We start from the raw sequence: 24,243 nt of genomic DNA, 5'->3' as shown, positions 1-24,243 counted from the left end.
CCGCCCTGCATGTCAATCCTACATCGCTGCTAGAGCTGCGGAGCAGGCGAAACCAGAACAGCGGCTTCGGCATGCTTCTTTTGTAATTTCCAGTTTTGTTAATTTCCTTGCGCTAATCTGTCTTGTCAAACATAAGGAGAGGTGGAAGGAAAATACGGAGAGAGAAGTGTATTTAATAGGCTATGATAGGACAAGACCTCATACAGTATGGGGTGTGATGTTATGAGTTTGGTATGTCACTGCGATAACTAATAGAGCTTGACAGTACGAAGCATGGTAAGGCGGTACATAACAGAGTACTGCAGTGCATTACAATGCATGACAGGACATGGTATGACAGACAATGCATATAGGAGGAACTTGGCAGGAACACGGTGCATGGCATGGCAGGACAATACATACATGTGGAAGTTACAGGCCGGTAAGTCTGACTTCTGTGGTAAGCAAATTAAAGGAAACACTTTTAAAACAGAGAACAGTCAAGTTTCTGGAATCCTGTGGATTACAGGACCTGAGGCAACATGGATTCACTACTAGAGGTAGGTCTTGTCAGACAAATCTGATCAATTTCTTTGACTGGGTGACCAGAGAATTGGATAGAAGGAATGCACTAGATGTAGTGTATTTAGATTTTAGCAAACTCTTTGACAGTGTTCCACACAGACATCTAATAAATAAACTGAGTGCTCTTGGGATGGGTCCCAAAGTGACGGGCTGGGTCAGGAACTGGTTGAGTGGAAGGCGACAGAGGGTAGTGATCAATGGAGATCGCTCTGAGGAAAGGGATGTTACCAGTGGTGTGCCTCAAGGTTCTGTTCTTGGGCCTGTTCTTTTTAACATTTTTATAAGCGATATTACTGAAGGGTTGTCGGGTAAGATTTACCTCTTTGCGGATGAAACGAAAAACTGCAATAAAGTAGGCATGCTGGATGGTGTGAATTATAGAATGACATGGTGACAAAATTCATCACCGTTCCTGTCCCCGCAGATAACAGCGGGAAACCATCTTCATGTCATTCTTTAAAGAGAGAGGGAAGAATCAGAGTATGAATGGCCACAACCACTGACCCACAAGCTTTGCTTTGAAGAATGCTGGTGTAGAAGGACTGAGGTTGAAATAGACACTAGAAAATGACATGGGTTTATTTCCCGCGGTTATCCACGGGGACGGGAACGGTGATGAATTTTGTCACCGTGTCATTCTCTAGTGTGAATAACATGAAGAAAGACCTGGCGAAGCTTGAAGAATGGTCTAAAATTAGCAGCTAAAATTTAATGCTAAGAAATGCAAGGTCATGCAAAAACCTGAGGGAATGGTGCAGATTAGGGAGTGAAGAGCTTATGTGCACGACAGAAGAGCGGGACTTGGGTGTGATTGTATGTGATGATCTTAAGGTGGCCAAACAGGTTGAAAAGGTGACAGCGAAAGTAAGAAGGTTGCATAGGGAGAGGTATGGCTAGTAGGAAAAAGAAGGTATTGATGCCCCTGTATAAGACTTTGGTGAGACTTTGGTGAGACCTCAAAGAGATATAAGCAGGATGGAGTCGGTCCAGAGGAAAGCTACTAAAATGGTGTCATAAGGCGTATGGGGACAGACTTAAAGATCTCAATCTGTATACTTTGGAGGAAAAGCGGGAGAGGGGAGATATGATAGAGACGTTTAAATACCTTTGTAATGTAAATGCACATAAGTCCAGTATCTTTCATTTGAAAGGAAACTCTGCAATGAGAGGGCAAAGAATGAAGTTAAGAGGTGATAGGCTCCAGAGTAATCAGAGGAAAAACTTTTTTACAGAGAGGGTGATAGATGCATGGAACAGTCTCCCAGAAGAGGTGGTAGAGACAGAGTCTAGGCTCCAGAGTAATCAGAGGAAAAACTTTTTTACAGAAAGGGTGATAGATGCATGGAACAGTCTCCCAGAAGAGGTGGTAGAGACAGAGTCTATGTCTGAATTCAAGAGGACCTGGGTTAAGCACGTGGGATCTCTCGGAGAGAGAAAGAGATAATGGTTACTGCGGATGGGCAGACTGGGTGGGCCATTTGGCCTTTATCTGCCATCATGTTTCTATGAATGATGATATATGTTAGGTATAGTATAGTATGGAATGACTAGCAAAATGTGGAAGTGTCAGCAATGACAGGGCATGACAGTACATGGTATGGTAGAATTGTCCCCCTATCAGTACACCAACCAAAACAGTTTCTGAAGAGAAGAGGAAATTTGGGGGGGAGGGGGGTTGTTGTTTTTTTTGTCAATTCCCAGCAAAAGTAACCTTGTGATTAAAGCAGCAGGTTGAGGGTCAGAGACGTCAGAGTTCAAATTCTGCTGATTCCATTGACATTTGAATTGCCTTATGTAACAATTTGGATTGTAATCCCTTAGGGGCAGGGATCTTGCAGCTCTACTTGAAATTGGATTTGGAAAATTGAGTACTTAAAAAAGGAAGAAAAAAACCCTCATAATTTCACTCTGGAAGAGAAGCATCTTCTTCCTTTGGTTTAGTAACAGCATCAAAAACCAGAGTCTGAAAACGCAGCCCTTCATCTTACCACAGTCTAAGGGCTCCTTTTACTATGCTGCGCTAGCGTTTTTAGCGCGCGCTGAAGATTAGTGCGTGCTAACCCCCGCGCTATGCGGAAAATACTAACGCCAGTTCTACGGAGGCGTTAGCGTGTAGCATGCGCTAAAACCTCTAGCGCAGCTTAGTAAAAGGCGCCCTAAGGCTCCTCCAGCAAAATCTTATCGTTTTCATTTGGAATATCTTTTTCTTTCCATCTGCCCTGGCTTTGTGAATAATTATAGAATTTGGCCCATTTTTATCTCTGCACTGCAGCAGCTTGTTCCTCTTATTGAAATGCAGAAGCATGATTGAATTTCAATAAATGGAAGGTGATCGTATTCTCAGTAATTAGGCTCAGCTGCTTCCTCCTTTTCCTGATTCTTTTTTTTTTTTTTTTATTTAGGGTTTTATGTAGGGTTACCATCAGGGCTCCAGAAAAAGGCGGATGGATTGAGACATCCGGGTTTTACTTTCATTGCTTTCCTTTTTCTGGAGCCATGTGGTAACCCTATTTTTATGACCTCTAGAAACTCAGAGGGACATGAATGTCAGAATTCATGAAATATTAGCTATGTAACATATTCTGGATATATGGGGCAAAAATTTTAACCCTTATTCACTCAAAAACAAGCCCCACACGGACAAACGATACACACACCCAGCAACACTACAAGGCCTTACTTACAACCCACAACATTCACACTCCCCAAAGAGAAAGGGAAAAAGGAAAAAGAAAAGAAGTGGAGAAAAAGGCCTCAGTTCAGCTTCATTGTAGGAATGGAGTTTTTTTGGCCAGATGAAGCTGAACTGAGGCCTTTTTCTCCACTTCTTTTCTTTTTCCTTTTTCCCTTTCGGGAGTGTGAATGTTGTGGGTTGTAAGTAAGGCCTTGTAGTGTTGCTGGGTGTGTGTATCGTTTTGTCTGTGTGGGGCTTGTTTTTGAGTGAATAAGGGATATATTCGGGCCCTAATCCTTAAGTATTTATTTCTAGTGGCAAAAATTTTAACCCCATAATTATTTTCAAAAGTGAATTAAAATCAGCTGCCATCATTTTTCAATCTCTGATTTCAGCTTCCTCTTTAAAACACCATCACTGGCTTTTACAAAAGTATGATAGAAGTTTTTACCATGGGCGGGTGAGGTAAATGCTGCCATGCTCATAGAATTCCTTTTTTTAATATATATATATATTTATTTATAACTTTCATCTTAAATATCAAGCATTATAACTTGTACAGAAAGAAATTAAACCTAGAACATTCTCCAACATTCCAAGTAGGTTGGCTGTTTAACAATTCAAAGTAATAACGAAATCAATAACACAGGTTTAATTTTCTCAAGTCTTCAAATTGGATAACATTTGGTAAGAAACATAAGAAAATACAATAAAAAAATTTGTGGATGATGCAAAGTCATTCAGAGTAGTGAAGATGCGGAAGGATTGCAAAGACCTGCAACATGACAAACACGCTTGAGAAATGGGCCTCGACATGGCAAATGAGGTTTAACATGGATAAGTGTAAGGTGATGCATGTTGATAACAAAAATCTTATACACGAATACAGGATGTCCGTTGCAGTACTCGGAAAGAGCCCCCAGGAAAGAGACTTGGGAGTACTGGTCGACAAGTCGATGAAGTCATCCGCGCAATGTATGGCGACGGCGAAAAGGGTGAACAGAATGCTAGGAATGATTAGGAAAGGGATCACAAACAGATCGGAGAAGGTTATCATGCCGCTGTACCGGGCCATGGTATGCACCCACCTGGAATACTGCATCCAGCACTGGTCGCCATACATGAAGAATGATACAGTACTACTTGAGAGGGTCCAGAGAAGAGCGACTAAAATGGTTAAGGGGCTGGAGGAGTTGCCGTACAGCGAGAGATTAGAGAAACTGGGCCTCTTCTCCCTTGAAAAGAGGAGACTGAGAGGGGACATGATCAAAACATGCAAGATAATGAAGGGAATAGACTTAGTAGATAAAGACAGGTTGTTCACCCTCTCCAAGGTAGAGAGGACGAGAGGTCACTGTATAAAGTTAAAAGGGGATAGATTCCATACAAATGTAAGGAAGTTCTTCTTTACCCAGAGAGTGGTAGAAAACTGGAACGCTCTTCCGGAGGGATTCAAGATAAAGTTAGACAAGTTCCTGCTGAACCAAAACGTACGCAGGTAAAGCTAGTCTCAGTTAGGACATGAGCGGACTGCTAGGCACGATGGACCACTGGTCTGACCCATCAGCGGCAATTCTTATGATCTTATGTGTTTAAGCCCGTTACATTAACGGATGCTAGTAAAGCCTCCTTCCCTCACATGTCCCCTATTTTCAGCCCCAGCTCCAGCTCCAAACCCATTTTTACCCCCCCAGCCCCCTTCTCCCATTTTTTCCCTTTCAGCCCCAGCCCCCTATTCTCACCAGCAGCATTTTCCTCCCCACCCCACTTCCCTGTGCAGTGGCAGCAGAAGCATTTTCCTGTGCAGCAGCATTTTCCTCCCCCACCCCACTTCCCTGTGCAGCAGCACCTCTTCCCTGCTCCCCTTGTCCAGCAGCACCTCTTCCCTGCTCCCCCTGTCCCTCTTCCCTGCTCCCCCGGTCCAGCACACCTTTTCCCTGCTCCCCTTGTCCCTCTTCCCTGCTCCCCCTGTCCAGCAGCATCTCTTCTGTGCTCCCCCTGCCCCTCTTCCTTGCTCCCCCGGTCCAGCAGCACCTCTTCCCTGCTCCCACTGTCCCTCTTCCCTGCTCCCCTGGTCCAGCAGCACCACTTCCCTGCTCCCCCTGTCCAGCAGCACCTCTTCCCTGCTCCCCCGATCCAGCAGCACCTCTTCCCTGCTCCCTCTGTCCCTCTTCCTTGCTCTCCCGGTCTAGCAGCACCTCTTCCCTGCTCCCCCTGTCCAGCAGCACCTCTTCCCTGCTCCCCCTGTCCCTCTTCCTTGCTCCCCCGGTCCAGCAGCACCTCTTCCCTGCTACCACTGTCCCTCTTCCCTGCTCCCCTGGTCCAGCAGCACCACTTCCCTGCTCCTCCTGTCCCTCTTCCCTGCTCCTCCGATCCAGCAGCACCTCTTCCCTGCTCCCCCGTCCAGCAGCACCTCTTCCCTGCTTCCCCTGTCCCTCTTCCTTGCTCCCCCGATCCAGCAGAACCTCTTCCCTGCTTCCCCGGTCCAGCAGTACCTCTTCCCTGCTCCCCCTGTCCCTCTTCCTTGCTCCCCCGATCCAGTAGCACCTCTTCCCTGCTCCCCCTCACTGCGTTCCATACTTTGTCCCACCCCCACCCTCAGAAGCCAGCCTGCCTGCCATCCCCCTGTGCAGTAGAACCCTCTCCCCCCCACCACTATCGCCGCGTGCAGCCGACCCCACTGATCCTCCCATCGCGAGCCGACCATCAAACCACCCGGCTCCAGCAGCAGCCGCATCACACTAAAGATGTCATCAGAAATGCGGCAGAGGAAATCAGAGCATGGGAAGGCCGCAAAGCAGCGTCTTTAGTGTGATGTGGCCGCTGCTGGAGCCAGGAGGTTTGTGCGTCTCGTGGTGACAGGGTCAATGGGGGTTCGTGTGCGCCGGGGAGGGATGCATCGGAGGTGGGGTTGGGTGACGACGGCAGCAAACTGCTTAGACAAAATTGCTGGAAAGCAAGGAGGGCCGCATTTTAAAATTTCTCTGCCGGCAAGTGGCACAGGTTGCAAGCGTATGGGGCTGTAGTAAGTTGTGTTGGGCTGTTGTGTGGTGTTGTAGTAAGTGCGCATGCGCACTCTTGCCGGCCACGGACCTACGGATCTTGGAACACACCGGTAAGAGTGCACATGCGCGCTTAGGGTTTTATTATAGTAGATACTTGCAGGGGTGCCGCAAGTAAAAAGTAGCCCCCAAAGCTAAGACTCCTGGCTTAAGTAAAAGAAAATTACGCCTGCGCTTCTGCGTCTCACGTGATAAATCGGGAAACATCTGTATTTTATAACCAATACATTTTTTCTCAGAATTCATGCCTTATCTGGTTGAAGAGCTACTGATTTTATTAATGTTGCTGGAGTCGCAATTTCTTTATCTGATGTCTCAAGAAGAGCTGAGGAATCCATTACTTCTTGATTACTAGACCTTTGATGTTGAGCTTGAATACTAGAAGGTAGATAATAAGCCTGAGAGAGTGGAGGTAGAAGTTCCTCCAAAGACTCCCAGAACTTCCTGAAAATATCTTTTAATCATTTCTCTGGGGGTCACCATAGCGACCCTAGGAAAATTTATCAACCTTAGGTTATAACTCCGTGCAGTATTCTCTAAAGTTTCAATGTTCCTCCTAAGATTTACATTGTCTTTAATTAAGGTCTCTTGGATCTGTTTGAAGGAAATTAAATCTTGTTCAGCTTTCTGAATGCTGGATTTAGAGCCAATCAATTCTGTCTTTATATCTTTCAAGTCTCTTGTATGCTCAGTCTGCTTCCCTTCTATATAGTGAAAATGGGGATTTATGGCTTTACCAAAGTTAGCGACAAGATCCCAGAGTGCCTCTAGAATCACTTCTGAGGGTTTGTTAATAAGAATTTGTTCCTGACCGGTGAAAATGTGCTCACCATTTGAAGAAACCTCTTGCCTCTCTTCCAACTGGACTTCTCCTGTACCCACAGATGGAACTGCCACCGGTTCCATGGTTGGGCTCTCCCGATGAAGTGCCCCCACTTCCAGGCTCTCCGATGCTGCTAAACTTGCTTAAGGGGACGGAAACAACCCTCCCTCTGGGGTTTCTTTACTCCTTGGAGAGCTTGTAATCCAGGGCTGCGGGGGCGGAGCTCGGGCATCGGGGCTGAGAGTTGTATCTGGCCCAAAGAGAGCTGCAGTGGTCCTGCCCATTCGCAGCGCATCAAGCGGACTACCGCCGACATTCCTGGCACATTTTGCATTCACCTTAGGAGATCGTCTAAAGTGCCGACAGAGACTCCGGTGTGCTGCGAGACAGCAGTGGTTCTCCGGCCACGTCGCTTTGGCATTTCAGGTAGGAAAAGCACAGTTACTTACCATAACAGGTGTTATCCAGGGACAGCAGGCATATATTCTCACATGTGGATGACGTCATCTACGGAGCCCCGATGCGGACAGCATTTCAAGCAAACTTGATTGAAGACTCAAGCTTGCTGTGCTGCATCACGCATGCGTGCCTCCTGCTCCACTAGAGGGCGCATCCCCTCCTCATGGTCTCCAGTTCACATATCCAGCAAAGAAGCCAACCCCGGGGAGGTGGGCGGGTTGTGAGAATATATACCTGCTGTCCCTGGATAACACCTGTTACGGTAAGTAACTGTGCTTTATCCCAGGACAAGCAGGCATGATATTCTCACATGTGGGTGACCTCCAAGCTAATGAAAAAGGGGCGGAGGGAAGTTGGCAATTTAAGAAAACAGATTACGTAAAACCGATTGGCCAAACGGCCATCGCTCCTGGACAGTGTATCCAGGCAGTAGTGGGAAGTGAAAGTATGAACCGAAGACCACGTGGCAGTCTTGCAGATATCCTCAATAGGCGTAGACCTGAGGAAAGCTACCGAAGCTGCCATTGCTCGGACTTTATGCCCCATAACTCGACCATGCAGCGTGAGACCAGCCTGAGCGTAGCAGAAAGAAATACAAGCGGCCAACCAGTTGGACAGGGTGCGCTTGGAAACTGGGCGCCCCAGCTTGTTAGGGTCAAAGGACAAAAACAATTGGGGAACCGTCCGATGAGACTGAGTGCGTTGAAGGTAAAAGGCCAACGCCCTCTTGCAGTCAAGAGTGTGGAGCGCCACCTCTCCAGGATGAGAGTGGGGCTTGAGAAAGAAGACAGGCAGAACAATGGACTGGTTGAGATGAAAATCAGACACCACCTTAGGTAAAAACTTAGGGTGAGTGCGGAGAACCACTTTGTCATGATGGAATACAGTGAAAGGTGGGTCCGCCACCAAAGCCTGCAGCTCACTAACTCTTTGAGCAGATATGAGCGCGAGTAGGAAGATCACCTTCCAAGTGAGAAACTTAAGATGACACTTATCCATAGGCTCAAATGGGGGTTTCATCAGTTGAGCCAGAACCACATTAAGATCCCAAACCACAAGAGGAGGTTTGAGGGGAGGATGAACATTCAAAAGGCCCTTCATGAAACGAGAAACCAAGGGATGGAGAGAAAGAGCCTTCCCTTCCAGGGGCTGATGAAAGGCAGCAATCGCACTAAGATGCACTCGAATGGAATTGGTCTTCAGGCCAGAGTGAGATAAATGAAGCAAATACTCCAGAACCAAAGACACAGGGACCGACACCGGGTCCTGGCGGTGAGAGGAGCACCAGGACGAGAATCTAGTCCACTTCTGGGAATAGCAGAGTCTAGTCGAGACTTTCCGAGAAGCCTCCAACACCTCCCTGACCGACTGGGATACCGGGAGAGAAGTCAGGGGGAAAGAAACCAAGCAGTCAGATGAAGAGACTGAAGATTGGGATGTAACAGTGAACCCCGACTCTGAGATAGCAGAGAGGGAAAAACAGGCAGAAGTAGAGGTTCCCTGACACTGAGTTGAAGTAGTAGGGAAAACCAAGGCTGGCGGGGCCACCGAGGAGCGATCAAGATCAGAGTGGCCCTCACCGACTTCAAATGAACCAGCGTCCTCAGAATCAGAGGAAAGGGTGGGAATGCGTAGAGGAACTTCCCCTCCCAATCGAGGAGGAAGGCATCGGCCTCGAGACGGGCCGGGGAGTATATCCTGGAACAGAAGAGAGGCAGTTTTTGATTGTCGGGGGAGGCGAACAGATCTATCTGGGGAATCCCCCATGTGTCGAACACCTGTCGCAGGACCTGAGAATGCAGGGACCACTCGTATGGCTGGAGGAGGCGGCTGAGCCTGTCCGCCAGACAGTTTTGTTCTCCCTGAATGTAAACCGCGCGAAGGAAGATGTTTTGGGAGACCACCCATTCCCAGAGACGCAGAGCTTCTTGGCAGAGGGACCATGATCCGGCCCTCCCTGTTTGTTTACGTAGTACATCGCCTCCTGGTTGTCCGTACGGACGAGAACCACCCGGTCTTGAAGCAGGTGTTGAAAAGCCACTGCGGCGAGGTAAATGGCCCGAAGTTCCAGCACGTTGATGTGGCAGCGACGATCCTCTGTTGACCACAGACCTTGAGTGCAGAGGCCGTCCACATGAGCCCCCCAAGCATACTCCGACGAGTCCGTGGTTAGGACCTTGTGGTGTGGAGGGGCTAGAAAGAGCAAACCCTTGGAAAGATTCGAAGAGTCGGCCCACCAACGGAGCGATTTTTGCAAGGAAGGAGTCACTGTCACGGGCCGGTTGATCGGGTCCCGATCCTGACACCACTGTGAGGCCAAAGTCCACTGCGGTAACCGCAGATGAAGACGGGCAAGCGGCGTGACGTGGACGGTAGAGAGCATATGCCCGAGAAGCGTCATCATTTGTCGCGCCGAGACAGAGGTCGACCTCGAGATCCGTCAGCTCAGATTTACCAGCGCCTCCAGACGCTGGGGAGGGAGGAAGGAACGAAGACGGACCGTGTCCAGCACGGCCCCGATGAACTGTAAGGACTGAGAGGGGCACAGCTGGGATTTTGGAAAGTTTACCTCGAACCCCAGACTCTGAAGAGAAGTAATAGTCTGTCAGGTCGCTGAGATAACCCCCTCCCTGGTCGGGGCTTTGATCAACCAATCGTCCAGGTAGGGGAATACTTGCAGACCCTGTGAGCGCAAGGCAGCCGCGACCACTACAAGGCACTTCGTGAAGACCCGGGGGGACGAGGACAGGCCGAAGGGGAGGACCCGATATTGCAGATGGAGATCTCCCACCTGAAAGCGCAGGTACCTGCGACAAGCAGGGTGCACCGGAACATGGGTGTAGGCCTCCTGCAGATCGAGGGAGCAGAGCCAATCGCCCTCGTTGATCAGGGGGTAAAGAATTGGAAGAGAAAGCATCCGAAACTTTTCTCGTACTAGAAACTTGTTCAGGCGCCTTAAGTCCAGGATCGGGTGCAGGTCTCCCGTCTTCTTCAGTACCAGGAAGTAACGGGAGTAAAACCCTTGGCCCCTCTGGTTTTGGGGGACAGGTTCTACCGCCCGCAGGCGTAGGAGATCCTGTGCCTCGGAGAGGAGGAGGGACAACTGCGCTCGATTGGGGGGACATGCCCTTGGTGGGCTGTCGGGAGGAACCTCTCGAAAGTTGAGTGAGTATCCTGATGAGATCACGCCAAGGATCCATGAGTCCGACGTTATGGCTTCCCAGCGAGGGTAATAGGCTTGTAGGCGTCCCCCGATGGGAAGGAGGCCAGGCGGAGGTGCGGAGGGGGCCTCGAGTAGCGAGGTTCTCACTCAGACCCTCGATCCGACACCGGGGATGCGCTATGGAAGCCGGGGTCGAGGACCTGCGTCGCCTCGAGGAGCCCCTCGGGGACGCCGCCGGGGTAAGGGGCACCGACCGATGTCGGGTCGGAGACCTCTCCCCGAACTCCCTCGGCGAAAGCCTAGAGCCTCGGACCGGAGCCCCGGTCCGAGGGGGAGTCAGTAACAGCTTGGGGTTAGCGAGAGACAGCTCAGTAACCCGTAGAGGTCCCCCCCGATCGAGTCGAGGGTGAGCGGCCTCGGGTCGGTGGTGAACTCCGGGCCTTTTTGGAAAGTCGGCGGCCCGAGGAGTCGAGGGGCTTCGATCTGCGTTTCGCCCCGCGCAGCTCCGCCGGGGACGAACGCCTCGAGTGCCTCGGAGAGGAATCTGAGGAAGAAGAGAGGCGGCGGAAACGGCACACTTTTTCCTGAGGGATCTCGACTCGGGGCTCAGGCTGATCCGGCACATGCGAGGTCGAGGTCGGGGCCGGTTGAAGGTGAGCCAAGGCAGCCGATAGCTCTGTTGTGATCATTGCTCGGAGCATATCCTGGAACACCGGCACAGACAGCATCGATGGCATGTCCGAGGCCGCGGTGCACTCCACCGAGGGCGATCTCAATTTTGAGCATTCCCGAGTGGTGGAGGCATGTCCAGAGGTCTTCGAGGGCTTCGCCGGGGCCGTGAGTAAGGAACTCGCCCCTTGCCCAGCCATTGTCCCCGAGGTTGGCTTCTTCGAAGGCATGGAACCTGAGGAAGGAAGAGGGGACTTACCCGGAGCCGAAGATTTTTGAGAACTCGGGGTCTTCGAGGTCGAGTCCCGAGGCGGGGCCGAGGTACCCGAGGCCGAGGTCAAGGCCGGGGCCGACCTCGAGGCCGAGGTCGAGGGTTGGTCGGAAGCAAACAGGTCCGCCATGCGGGCCCTTCGTCGGCGGAGCACCCGGTGTTGGAAGGTTGCGCACCGGGGGCAAGTTTCTGTCGGATGATCGGCCCCCAGGCAAAGGATGCACCAGCGATGCGGGTCTGTGATGGATAATAGACGCTCGCACCTGGTGCACTGTTAAAGCCAGTAACAGGCCAGGACATAGAAAAAATCAGGCGACTGCGGCCTAGCAGGCCACGCGGCCGCGACGACCCGGGGGCCCCCAGGTCGTGAACGAAGCGCGTTAAACACGATGAGCAGGAAAAAAATTTTAACTATAAACACAGCGACTTTTTAAACTATAAAAAAACAATAAAATTACAATAAATCGCGGTGCAAAGAAGGCACTTGGGGCAGAGCTAGGAAAAAACGAGTCTTCTTAGCACTGCGGAAAAAATTGAACTGGAGACCACGAGGAGGGGATGTGCCCTCTAGTGGAGCAAGAGGCACACATGCGTGATGCAGCACAGCAAGCTTGAGTCTTCAATCAAGTTTGCTTGAAATGCTGTCCGCATCGGGGCTCCATAGATGACATCACCCACATGTGAGAATATCATGCCTGCTTGTCCTGGGATAAGAAAATTTTTCACTACCGCGAAATATTTTCTTAGTGAAAATGAGAAAACTCCCAAGGCGTGTTACTCAGCTAATCAAGCCTGCGGCCATCTTGGATCCTATGTGTTTCTATGTTAAGTCTACAATCGCTCATAGAATTCCCATGAGCACCAGAGCCTTTACCTCGCCTGCCCACTGTAGAAACCTCTATTGCAGCTTTATAAAAGGAGTGCCATGTGAGGTTAGTCTTATGTCTCTGTCTTGCATAGGGTTATCCTCTTTAAAAAACAAAGCCATCTTGTCCTGCCCTGCTCCACCCCATGAACCTCATGTCTCCTTCCATGAGCTTGGGGCCATGTCTGGAGGAAGACCTCCATGCATGACCGCACACCAGCATGATGACATCATCACATCAATGTCCATGCATGAGCAGAGGCCATCCGGATGTGGCCCCAAGCTCATGACCTCCCAAAACCCAGACAAATTGCCGGGTTTTGGAAATCCCTCCGGGCATCCAGACTAGGGTTAGCAGAAGTCCAGGCGTCCGGACGGCTTTTCAAAACCTGGCACTTTGTCTGGGTTTTGAAAAGCTTCCAGCTCGGAACCACATCAGAAGGGCATCTTCTGCATGTCACGTGCATGCCTGCATGTCACGTGCATGCCTGCATGTATGTATGCGGTCATTGTGTCACACCTGCGAATGCGCAGATGCCCTCCCCATGCGGCTCCTAGCATAAGAACCGGTCGAGGAGGGCATGGCTTGGAGGCAAGACTGGGGCGGAAGGGGACAGCACTTGGCGGAACATGGTGGGTCTGAGTGGAACTGGGCGGGCCTAGGGATGGGACCATGGAGCCGGATTTTACAATAGTAAAATGTGGTAACCCTAACCCCCAACAATCCTTTCTAGAGGACTGTCCGGGTTTTCCCGGACATCTTGTAACCCTAGTCTTGCACATCCTGCAAAGTAAAGCCACCAAGGAAGCTGTTTATTGACTTTCAGTTGACAAACAGCTTGAAGATGCAAACAGATAAATCCTCTAGATCTTCTCTGAATACGATAATGCAAAAGATTGCATTGTTAGGCACATACCAGCTGATATTCAGTGCTATTTAGTCGTTAGGAATGGCTCCCTGCTGGCCAAATACCACAAAGCCAGCTATCTGCTAATATTCAGCGGGAGGTGGTCAGCTATCTCCCACTAAATATCCCTTTCAGCGAATTGACTGGTGACTGGCTATGTAATGCGACATAGCCTGTCACCGCCAATATTATTGGCTTGCCAGCTAAGTTCAGTAGCCAGATAGAGTGGTCTAAAAATCAGGTCTCTCTTTGGCCATAGGACTTAGCTTGTCATCTGATAACTATCGGCTTAGCCGAATTTCCAGTTTTGCCACCAATCATGGGAAATTGCCAGCCATCTCCCAAAATCTAAATATCAGCCCCATAATTCCTGTGGTTCATTCCCCACACAGTTCCATGGAAAGACACAAGACCCGATGCCCATAGCTCAGACAGCATGGTAATTAATACCGTGTTGGGAGTGATTTTTATTTATCAGGTGATGCTCAGCACAAATAGCATGCAAATCATATGCATGCTATTTGTGCAGAGTAGCCTGGTTAAAGAGGGTAGGAACTGTGACCGGCGCCTGCACAGAAGAGAAAATCAGTAGCCGCTGCTCTTCCTCTGCCCTGTTAATGGTGGCTCTAGAGCCATGATAATCTGAGTCGGTAGAGGGAGAGGAGAGACTGCCAGCTCAGCTGCAGGCTTGTTTTTCTTAGGGGGGGGGGCTGTTGTGTGTGTATGTGTCATGTGCACACAGGCACAAACAGCTACCAGTACATCCTGACCCGCTCGAAAATTATGCTCACAGAAAGTAGGCGTTCCGGGATTGTTGGTTTTTTTTCAAGACATGTGTGTATTATTTTTTTCATTTTTAACTTGTTTTTAAACATCTCGGAATTAAGCACAACTGCTCATTCAATCACTAGTGCAAAAACCATGTCCAAATAAACACGTTAGCTGACATGGAGGCTTGCTTCGGAGCGTGCGTAAATGCTGACATCCAGTTAAGTATATATGTACTGCCATTCCGAAATCAAAAAATCTTGCAAATTTTCTGTCCCGCTTTCAAAGTGTCTCTGCTGAAGATCTGCATGGGTAAATAGCAGTATTTTAAAATAGCTATTTACATGCACTGATTATTTACACACAACATTTACATAAATAAAAGCTATACAGGACTTTTAAAATGACATTCTATATATCACAAATATGTTGTGTAGTACATACATCAAGGTTGAGGTCTCCTTGGGTCTCCAATGAAATAGTTTCTACCTCTTCTTTATTCACTTCAGTAACTAGTGCTCCTTGAATGGACATCATTTTTGGTACCTCCTTTTTAGTAGAAATGAAGTCTGGGTTGGTTTCATTGTTTGCTATATCTTTGCTTGATGTTTCACCTAATTTCTCTTTATTGGCATTCATGTTTTTCTTTACAAAAGCCTGGATTTTTGGTTCTCCTTTATTCTGCTCATTTTGACTTGGATTTTCTTCAGTACCATCAGTTGCATTGTTATTTAACACAGGAAATGTTCCTCTTTCTTCCACCTTCATTTTGCGTTTTTTCTCTTCAGCTTGTCGCCTGATCTCCATCAAAGCATTAATACTCTTCTGGATCTCTTTTCTTTCTCTTGTTTCCCACTTCTCCATTTCTTCTTTCTCAGCTTCTCGACCACCTCTGGCCCATGCTTCTGCACATGCTCTGTCTTTAGGAAATACTGGCCTATCATCCAAGTAAGTTAGGTGATTTAATCGAAGAATTAATGTTTTTCTGTAATTTGAAATTTTCCTGGTTACTTCATTTCCCATTAGACTGAGAACATGCAAACGAGGCATCACTTCTAGAATATTTAGAATATTAGGATCATCCAGCCTGTTGTGTGAAAGGTCTAAGACGCAGATACTTGGGCATTCTTTCAAGTGTTCTATATCTTTCATGGTACTTAATTTATTATGGGCAATTTGAAGAGTGTTCAAAACTGTCAGGCAGGACAGATTTTCAATGGTCCTGATATAGTTATTGCTGAGGTTAAGAGAATCCAGTTTGGGGAGCGGTTCCAGATTCTCGATTTTAGAAAGAAGATTTTGCTGCATGAAGAGGCAGCGCAGTTCCGACTGGGCTTCTAGGTTCTCAATCTTCTGCAGCCCATTACACTCGAGCCAGAGACACTTCAGTCCAGTATATTCTTCAAGGTTCTCGATTCGAGCAAAACCTTTGAAATGCAAGTAAAGGGTGTCATTCAGATAGGGAGTCACGTACAACCTCTGCTGTTTGCAGTGGTCTCGCAGGAACTTTTTCGTCATCCTCGGCCCCCTCTCCTCCACTTCCTTTCTGTCACCGCTTTCTTTGAGGTTCTGCTCTTGGCTCGCTTCCTTTCTCGTGCCCTCGTGTTTCAAAGGTTCCGTTTGCTTTCCGTTCACCAACTCCCCTGGTTTCTCGTTCATTTCCCCGTCTGCAGGTCCCTCTCGCTCGGGTTTTGATTGCATTGCTACAACTGTTAGCTTCCGACGCTTTTCAGGTAACCATGACGACTAGGAAGTTCCGGAGCGTTCGATTTTGAGCATTACACGGAACGCTCATCTTCCATGTAATGTTCAAAATCGAGCGCTCCGGAACTTCCTGGTCGCCATGGTTACAGAAAAAGCGTCAAATTCGTTACGTTCGGAAGCAACGCATTGCAAGGCGCTCAGGAGTATTCCATACGATGCTCAAAACGGAACGCCCCGGAAGTTCCGGTTGTCATGGTTACAGAAAAAGCGTCAAAGTTCGTTACGTTCGGAAGCAACGCTTTGCAAGGCGCTCAGGAGTATTCCATACGATGCTCAAAACGGAACGCCCCGGAAGTTCCGGTTGTCATGGTTACAGAAAAAGCGTCAAAGTTAGTTACGTTCGGAAGCAACGCATTGCAAGGCGCTCAGGAGTATTCCGTGTGATGCTCAGAATGGACCGGAACTTCCTGGTCGTCATGGTTACAGGAAAAGCGTCGGAAGCTAACAGTTGTAGCAATGCAATCAAAACCCGAGCGAGAGGGACCTGCAGACGGGGAAATGAACGAGAAACCAGGGGAGTTGGTGAACGGAAAGCAAACGGAACCTTTGAAACACGAGGGCACGAGAAAGGAAGCGAGCCAAGAGCAGAACCTCAAAGAAAGCGGTGACAGAAAGGAAGTGGAGGAGAGGGGGCCGAGGATGACGAAAAAGTTCCTGCGAGACCACTGCAAACAGCAGAGGTTGTACGTGACTCCCTATCTGAATGACACCCTTTACTTGCATTTCAAAGGTTTTGCTCGAATCGAGAACCTTGAAGAATATACTGGACTGAAGTGTCTCTGGCTCGAGTGTAATGGGCTGCAGAAGATTGAGAACCTAGAAGCCCAGTCGGAACTGCGCTGCCTCTTCATGCAGCAAAATCTTCTTTCTAAAATCGAGAATCTGGAACCGCTCCCCAAACTGGATTCTCTTAACCTCAGCAATAACTATATCGGGACCATTGAAAATCTGTCCTGCCTGACAGTTTTGAACACTCTTCAAATTGCCCATAATAAATTAAGTACCATGAAAGATATAGAACACTTGAAAGAATGCCCAAGTATCTGCGTCTTAGACCTTTCACACAACAGGCTGGATGATCCTAATATTCTAAATATTCTAGAAGTGATGCCTCGTTTGCATGTTCTCAGTCTAATGGGAAATGAAGTAACCAGGAAAATTTCAAATTACAGAAAAACATTAATTCTTCGATTAAATCACCTAACTTACTTGGATGATAGGCCAGTATTTCCTAAAGACAGAGCATGTGCAGAAGCATGGGCCAGAGGTGGTCGAGAAGCTGAGAAAGAAGAAATGGAGAAGTGGGAAACTAGAGAAAGAAAAGAGATCCAGAAGAGTTTTGATGCTTTGATGGAGATCAGGCGACAAGCTGAAGAGAAAAAACGCAAAATGAAGGTGGAAGAAAGAGGAACATTTCCTGTGTTAAATAACAATGCAACTGATGGTACTGAAGAAAATCCAAATCATAATGAGCAAAATGAAAGAAAACAAAGCATCCAGGCTTTTGTAAAGAAATACATGAATGCCGATGAAGAGAAATTAGGTGAAATATCAAGCAAAGATACAGCAAAAAATGAAACTAACCCAGACTTCATTTCTACTAAAAAGGAGATACCAAAGATGATGTCCGTTGAAGGAGCACTAGTTACTGAACTGAATAAAGAAGAGGTAGAAACTATTTCATTGGAGACCCAAAGAGACCTCAACACTGTTGTATTATGATATACTAGTCTTTAAACCCGTTACATTAACGGGTGCTATAATAGATGTCTTTCTTTCTTTCTGTCTCTCTCTCTCCTTGGCCGCTGTCTGCCTGTCTTTTTTCTTTCTGTCTCTTTTTTCGGCTGTCCCTGCTCCCCCTGTCCAGCAGCAGCCCATCTCCCTTTATTTTACCTCCCCCCTGTCCAGCAATACCTCATCCCTGCTCCCCCTGTCCAGCAGTAGGCCTTCTCCCTTCCTTTTACCTCCCCCCCCTGTCCAGCAGCACCCCTTACCTGATCCCCCAGTGCAGTAATACACTTTCTCCTTTCCCTGCTCCCCCTGTCCAGCATCTGGTAGCCTGAAGAGGGCTGGCCTAGCAAATGCCCCGCGGCTGCTGCGTTTGCTGGTCCGGGGGTGAGAAGAGGCGTCCCGGCAGCGCAGGAGTCAAACTGCCACCACTGCTGAAATGGCTGCATGTGCAGCAAGTCGCTGCACGTGCTGCAAATAGAACACGGCATGGAAGCAGAAATCACGGTGGCAGGGATCACGCCGTGTCAACTGCGCATGCGCGGGTAAGGGTTTTATTATAGAGGATGGAATGTCATTTTAAAAGTCCTGTATGGCTTTTATTTATGTAAATGTGTGTAAATAATCAGTGCATGTAAATAGCTATTTTAAAATACTGCTATTTACCCATGCTGATCTTCAGCAGAGACACTTTGCAAGTGGGACAGAAAATTTGCAAGATTTTTTTATTTCGGAATGGCAATACATATATACTTAACTGGATGTCAGCATTTACGCACGCTCCGAAGCAAGCCTACATGTCAGCTAACTTGTTTATTTGGACATGGTTTTTGCACTAGTGATTGAATGAGCAGTTGTGCTTAATTCTGTGATGTTTAAAAACAAGTTAAAAATGAAAAAAAAAAAAAATGCACGCATCTTGAAAAAAAACCAACAAAAAAAATGGAACGCCTACTTTCTGTAAACATAATTTTCCAGCTGTGCCCATGTTAGCCTCCCCCCCCCCCCAACAAAAACAAGCCTGCAGCTGAGCTGGCAGTCTCTGCTGTCCCTTTACCGACTCAGCTGATTATGGCTCTGGAGCCACCATTAACAGGATAGAGGAGGAGCAGCGGCTACTTCCAGGAGGAAGGAACAGCCTGCACTACTGCTGCCCGATTAAGGAAAAAAAATTAGATTTGATTCAGACTATTGAATCGATTTTTCAATTTGATTTTCCTGCCCAATTGGGTGTTTGTTTTTTTTTTTCAAACATCCTGGTGGGTTTATTTTATAGCCACTTCACCCCTTTTGCTCTCCCCTACCCACACTGGCGCTGTGATGTAAACAAAATAAAAAAACAAAAAAGACTTTTCCTCTCTCTTTTAGGTCCTAGTTTGCGTTTGCTGTCTAACACCAGCTCTGGCAGTATACACATTTCAAATCCGACATATTTCACAAAACAGAAAATAAAATTATTTTTTCTACATTTTGTTGTCTAGTCATTATTGAAATCATGTTGGTCCTACGCTCTGGTTGTCTTCTGATAACTTGCTTGCCAGGGTCTCCTGCCCATTTGTTGTTTTCTTCTTTCTCGGTGCTAACCATCCAACTTCCATCTCTTTCCCCTTCCGTTTCCCTTCCCTCCCCCGGGAGGTCTGGCATCTTTCTTTTTTTTGTCTCCATCCCTGCAGCTGCAGCGATGGACCCCACCATCTCTCCTTTTCTTAACTACCCTTTCATCCAACATCTCTCCCTCCTTCTCCCCTCCACACCATCCCTTGTGTCCAACTTCTCTCCCTTTCTTTTCTTTTCCTCCCTAAATCTCATTGTCCACCATCTCTATCCCTCTCCTATGTTTTAGACCCATTATTTCTTCCCTCCCCCCAGTCCAGCATATGCACATCTCTTTCAACCCCCCTTTCCCTCCCTCCCTCTGTGTACTTCTACACCAGGGCCCCCCAAAGGCCTGCCCCCCCTGAAGTCCTGTCACCCTCGAAGGCCTGTCTACCTCCCTGAAGGCCTGTACCCCCCCCCCCCCCCCCCCCCCAGTTAAGAGGCGATAGGCTCCGGAGTAATCCAAGGAAATATTTTACAGAAAGGGTGGTAGAGTTGGTGGTGACAGAGACTGTGTCTGAATTCAAGAAAGCATGGGATAGGCAAATGGGATCTCTTAGAGAGAGTGGAAGAGATAATGGTTGCTGCAGATGGGCTGACTGGAAGGGCCATTTGGCCTTTATCTGCCATCATGTTTCTATTTTGCTATGCAAACACCAAAAAGTCCAGCAGGACAGAGATCCCACGGATATAAAATAGTACAAAAGGAATGGACAATGAACACTCCACTGAAGATCACTGATGTAAAACCAACTTGTTTAGTTCAGAAAAGGATACAAGTAGAAGCAGTGGACCTGACACAGCAATGTGTTTCGGCGTCTGAGGAACGCCTGCATCAGGGGTCACTGTAGTGTATAAGTTCACAGATGGCAGGTCTGGGATAAAACAAAGCTCAGTCCAACTAACATGCTAGAGTAACCAAAATCACTGAAAAGCTATAGAAACATAGAAATAGACGGCAGATAAGGGCCACGGCCCATCAAGTCTGCCCACTCCAGTGACCCTCCCTATCTATCTTTGCGGATAGATCCCACGTCTATCCCATCTGGCCTTAAAATCTGGCACACTGCTGGCCTCAATAACCTGAAGTGGAAGACTATTCCAGCGATCAACCACCCTTTCAGTGAAGAAGAACTTCCTAGTGTCACCGTGCAGTTTCCCGCCCCTGATTTTCCACGAATGCCCCCTTGTTGCCGCGGGACCCTTGAAGAAGAAGTTGTCTTCTTCCACCTCGATGCGGCCCGTGAGATACTTGAATGTCTCGATCATATCTCCCCTCTCTCTACGTTCCTCGAGTGAGTAGAGCTGCAATTTCCCTAACCGCTCCTCGTACGGGAGCTCCTTGAGTCCTGAGACCATCCTGGTGGCCATTCTCTGGACCGATTCCAGTCTCAGCACATCCTATGGAAGCATTTTCAAAAATCTTTCAGTTATTTTGGTTACTCTGGCATGTTAGTTGGACTGAGCTTTGTTTTATCCCAGACCTGTCATCTGTGAACATATACGCCACTGTGACCCCTGATGCAGGCGTTCCTCAGATGCCGAAACACAGTGCTGTGTTGGGTCCACAGCTTCTGCTTCTGAAATAAACAAGTTGGTTTTACATCAGTGATCTTCAGTGGAGTGTTCATTGTCTTTTCCCACTTTCTATTTTGCTATGCAACATCTTTTCTGTTGGGATGATGTAAATATGTTTGCAGGAAGGCTGGGCTCTGGGGTTTGGGAAGAGACTGGAAAGGGAGAAGGGGAGAGGGAGGTAGAGGGGTGGGGTTAAAGGAGTAGGGTGATTGTGATCTGGGGTTCTGGGTGTAAAATTAGGGAGTCTCTAGTTTGACAATGGGTAGCTTCAGGTTTCTGTATAACGCATCAGCAGCCAGAGGGCACTGCTTAGGAATTGCAATTAGACTGTTAGGGATTACAGCTCTGCGTTCAAATATGCTATGGACAAGCAATGATTCCCATTTTTTAATGGATAGAAAGGGGGAAGGGAAGACATGAGGATTACCAGTAAAAGATACTGGGAGATTAATATCACATTAAAATGGTGGTATTTTTGCCTGACAAGATTGTACATCTCTGGTTCATGGTTACTGTTCCTTTAGTATTTACATTAATAAGCGACATTGTTGTGGCTTTTAATTGCACACCAATAAAAATTGTTTAATCCTTTATTTGGCATTGTTGCTCAGAAGCAACATGTGTCTTCTATGGCTGTTATGGGAGATCTGCATCACCTAATGTCTGTTACTTGGCACTGTTGCTCTCGTTCAACATCAAGTTACATAAAGCAGCCGTTTCATCATCTGCCAATTAAAGGGTTAAACTAAATGGACAAACCATTAAGCAAATCAGCTTCAGGGTGATACCTAAAGTGACCATACGTCCCACTTTGAACGTGACCGTCTCGTTTTTAATTACCTTGTCCCGTTGTCCCGAAGCATAGCTTTGAGACGCCGAAATACCCCGTTTCAGAGCCCAGGATTTCTCCCTGCTTCCCCGATGCAGCAACACCAAGGCGCGTGCAGCAACTGCACTGCACAAGTGCCAGGCCCACAAGTCTCCCCCCACCCTTCCCCCCCCGACGTCAATTCTGATGTTGGAGAGAAAGTTCTGGGCCAGCCAGGCCACGATTGGCTGGCCAGGAACTGTCGTGGGGGGGAAGACTTGTGGGCCCGGTGCTTGTACAGTGCAGTTGCTGCACGCGCCTTGGTGTTGCTGTGTCAGGGAAGCAGAGAGAAGCGGGGGGGGGGGGGGGGGGGCAGGGGAAGCAGGGTGAGTCAGGGGCAGGGGAAGCAGGGTGCATCAGGGGGAAGAATGGTGTGTCAGAGGGGCAAGGGAAGCAGGGAGGCTTGGGGCAGGGAGAGAGAAAGACAAAGAAAGAGGGGCAGGGAGAGAGGAAGAAAAAGTTGGACTCATGGAGGAACAAAGAGAGATGTTGGTTGGGATAAGGAAATGCGGTCTGGAGGAGAGGAAGCATGCAGGAGGCAGAAAGAAGGGAATAATAATTGGATGCACAGTCAGAAGGAAGTGCAACCAGAGACTCATGAAATCACCAGGCAACAAAGATAGGAAAAATGATTTTATTTTCAATTTAGTGATCAAAATGTGTCTGTTATGAGAATTTATATCTGCTGTTTATATTTTGTACTATGGAGCAACCCAAAAAGCCTCCCTTAAAATCGCCTTCGAGCAGGAGGGCATCTGCACATGCACGAATGCCACGCGATGACATCACATGTGATGTCATCGCTGCACATGCCCTCCTGTCCGACCAGAGCAGGCAGCAGAAGGCAAGGACTGAAAATTAGTAGATGTCCCGTTTTGAGGAAAAATCTCCAAAATAAGATTGTACGATTACAGCCTGCGAATGATGAGGCTGATGGGATTCTGCTGGAGACGTAACAGTTTAATGCTTTTCTCTTGCCATTCAACAACTCCTCCAAAATGAAAGATTGATCCCATATATCCCTCATACTTACAGATATGCTGCAGTAAGCACAGACAGGTTTTACCATTTTGCAATGATTCCTTTGCCACTATGGGACTCATAATAATAATTAAGAAAAAAAAAAACGTCCAAAAAGTGGCCTAAATCGGTACTTGGACAATCAAAAAGACAGATGTCCAAGTACTGATAATCAAAGCTGGTTTTAGAGGTATCTAAAACAAGCTTAGGCCTTTCCTCTGCCTTTGAATGCCTAGAGCGAAAAGAGGCATTTGTGGAGGAGGGGAAAGGGCGGGAGGTGGGCCAACCTAGACTTACCCCCTCTTCTGAATGGCCTGCGCTGTGTCAGAATTGACATTGGGGGGAGGGAGGGAGGGAGGCTTGTGGGCCCGGCGCTTGTGCAGTACAGGTATAAGTTCCGTATAGGGGCCGCTGAGCTGATCGTGGCTACCACGATCAGCTCAGCAGACCCAGCAAACTGCCCACCCCCTGCTGTGATTGCTATCCCCCCAAACTGCCGCGAATACCAGCAGGAGAGATGCCCAATCTCTCCTGCCAACACGCAACCCGACACCCCCCAGTTTTGCAGGAGGGATCCCAGGCCCTCCTGTAGAGGCACACCCCATAGAAGGGGCCTTAGGCAACTGGCCCAATTCCAGTTGGTCCATGTGCCTAAGGCCCCTCCTATGGGCGGGGCCTTAGGTGCCTGGGCCAATCATGCCTTAGGCCGGCCAACGCAAGAGGGGTATATTAAGGGTTAGGGGAGACAGGGTAGTGGGGGGGTGCGCCTCGGCAGGAGTGCCTGAGATCCCTCCTGCTGGTATTCGGGGGGGTGGGGGTTGTCGGGGGTGTGATACGGCAGGAAAGCTTGGGATCTCTCCTGCTGATATTCGAGGGGGTGGGGGGTGTGCCTCGGCAGGAGGGCTTGGGATCCCTCCTGCTGGTATTTGAGAGGGATGGGGGGTATCGGGGGGTGCCTCGGCAGGAGTGTTTGGGATCCCTCCTGCTGGTATTCGCGGGCGGTGGGCGGTTCCGGGGGTGCGCCTCAGCAGGAGGGCTTGACATCCCTCCTGATGGTATTCGAGAGGGATGGGGGTATCGGGGGGTGCCTCGGCAGGAGTGCTTGGGATCCCTCCTGCTGGTATTCACGGGGGGTGGGCGGTTCCGGGAGTGCGCCTTGGCAGGAGGGCTTGGGATCCTTCTGCTGGTATTTGAGGGGGGTGGGGGTTGTCAGAGGTGTGCCATAGCAGGAGAGCTTGGGATCTCTCCTGCCGATATTCAAGGGGGTGGGGAGGATGCCTCGGCAGGAGGGCTTGGAATCTCTCCTGCTGGTATTCGTGTGGTGGCGGTTCCAGGGGTGCGCCTCAGCAGGAGGGTTTGGGATCCCTTCTGCTGGTATTGGAGGGGGGGCATTGGGGGTGCGCCTCGGCAGGAGGGCTTGGGATCCTTCCTGCTGGTATTCAAGGGGGTGGGGGTGGTTCCGG

The 24,243-nt window shown here is 48.6% G+C and overlaps 2 protein-coding genes across 2 annotated transcripts; one reads left to right on the top strand and one right to left on the bottom strand.

The window, feature by feature from the left end:
• Positions 1 to 13,355: 13,355 nt before the first annotated feature.
• Positions 13,356 to 16,014, bottom strand: LOC117359831 (dynein assembly factor 1, axonemal-like). Its single transcript, XM_033943168.1, has 2 exons — positions 14,671 to 16,014; positions 13,356 to 14,530 (listed from the first exon to the last, which is right to left on the bottom strand). Exons 1-2 carry the CDS (start codon positions 15,925 to 15,927, stop codon positions 14,477 to 14,479), a joined length of 1,311 nt encoding a protein of 436 aa, XP_033799059.1. The 5' UTR covers positions 15,928 to 16,014; the 3' UTR covers positions 13,356 to 14,476.
• Positions 16,015 to 16,329: 315 nt separating this feature from the next.
• Positions 16,330 to 17,824, top strand: DNAAF1 (dynein axonemal assembly factor 1). The gene has a single exon (XM_033943388.1). It carries the CDS (start codon positions 16,447 to 16,449, stop codon positions 17,710 to 17,712), a length of 1,266 nt encoding a protein of 421 aa, XP_033799279.1. The 5' UTR covers positions 16,330 to 16,446; the 3' UTR covers positions 17,713 to 17,824.
• Positions 17,825 to 24,243: the final 6,419 nt, after the last annotated feature.

Source organism: Geotrypetes seraphini, chromosome 4, assembly GCF_902459505.1.
Source record: "Geotrypetes seraphini chromosome 4, aGeoSer1.1, whole genome shotgun sequence".
In the NCBI taxonomy this organism is placed as follows: domain Eukaryota; kingdom Metazoa; phylum Chordata; class Amphibia; order Gymnophiona; family Dermophiidae; genus Geotrypetes; species Geotrypetes seraphini.
Note: the sequence above shows the minus strand (reverse complement) of the source record. Positions and strands in the feature narration are given on the sequence as shown.

Bases quoted from the DNA above. Each gene is read 5' to 3' on its own strand.
- LOC117359831 (XM_033943168.1), bottom strand. From the start codon at position 15,927: ATGCAATCAAAACCCGAGCGAGAGGGACCTGCAGACGGGGAAATGAAC. The intron at 14,531-14,670 runs GTATGTACTACA...TTACCCATGCAG, and splicing joins AAGGAGACCTCAACCTTGAT to ATCTTCAGCAGAGACACTTT.
- DNAAF1 (XM_033943388.1), top strand. From the start codon at position 16,447: ATGCAATCAAAACCCGAGCGAGAGGGACCTGCAGACGGGGAAATGAAC.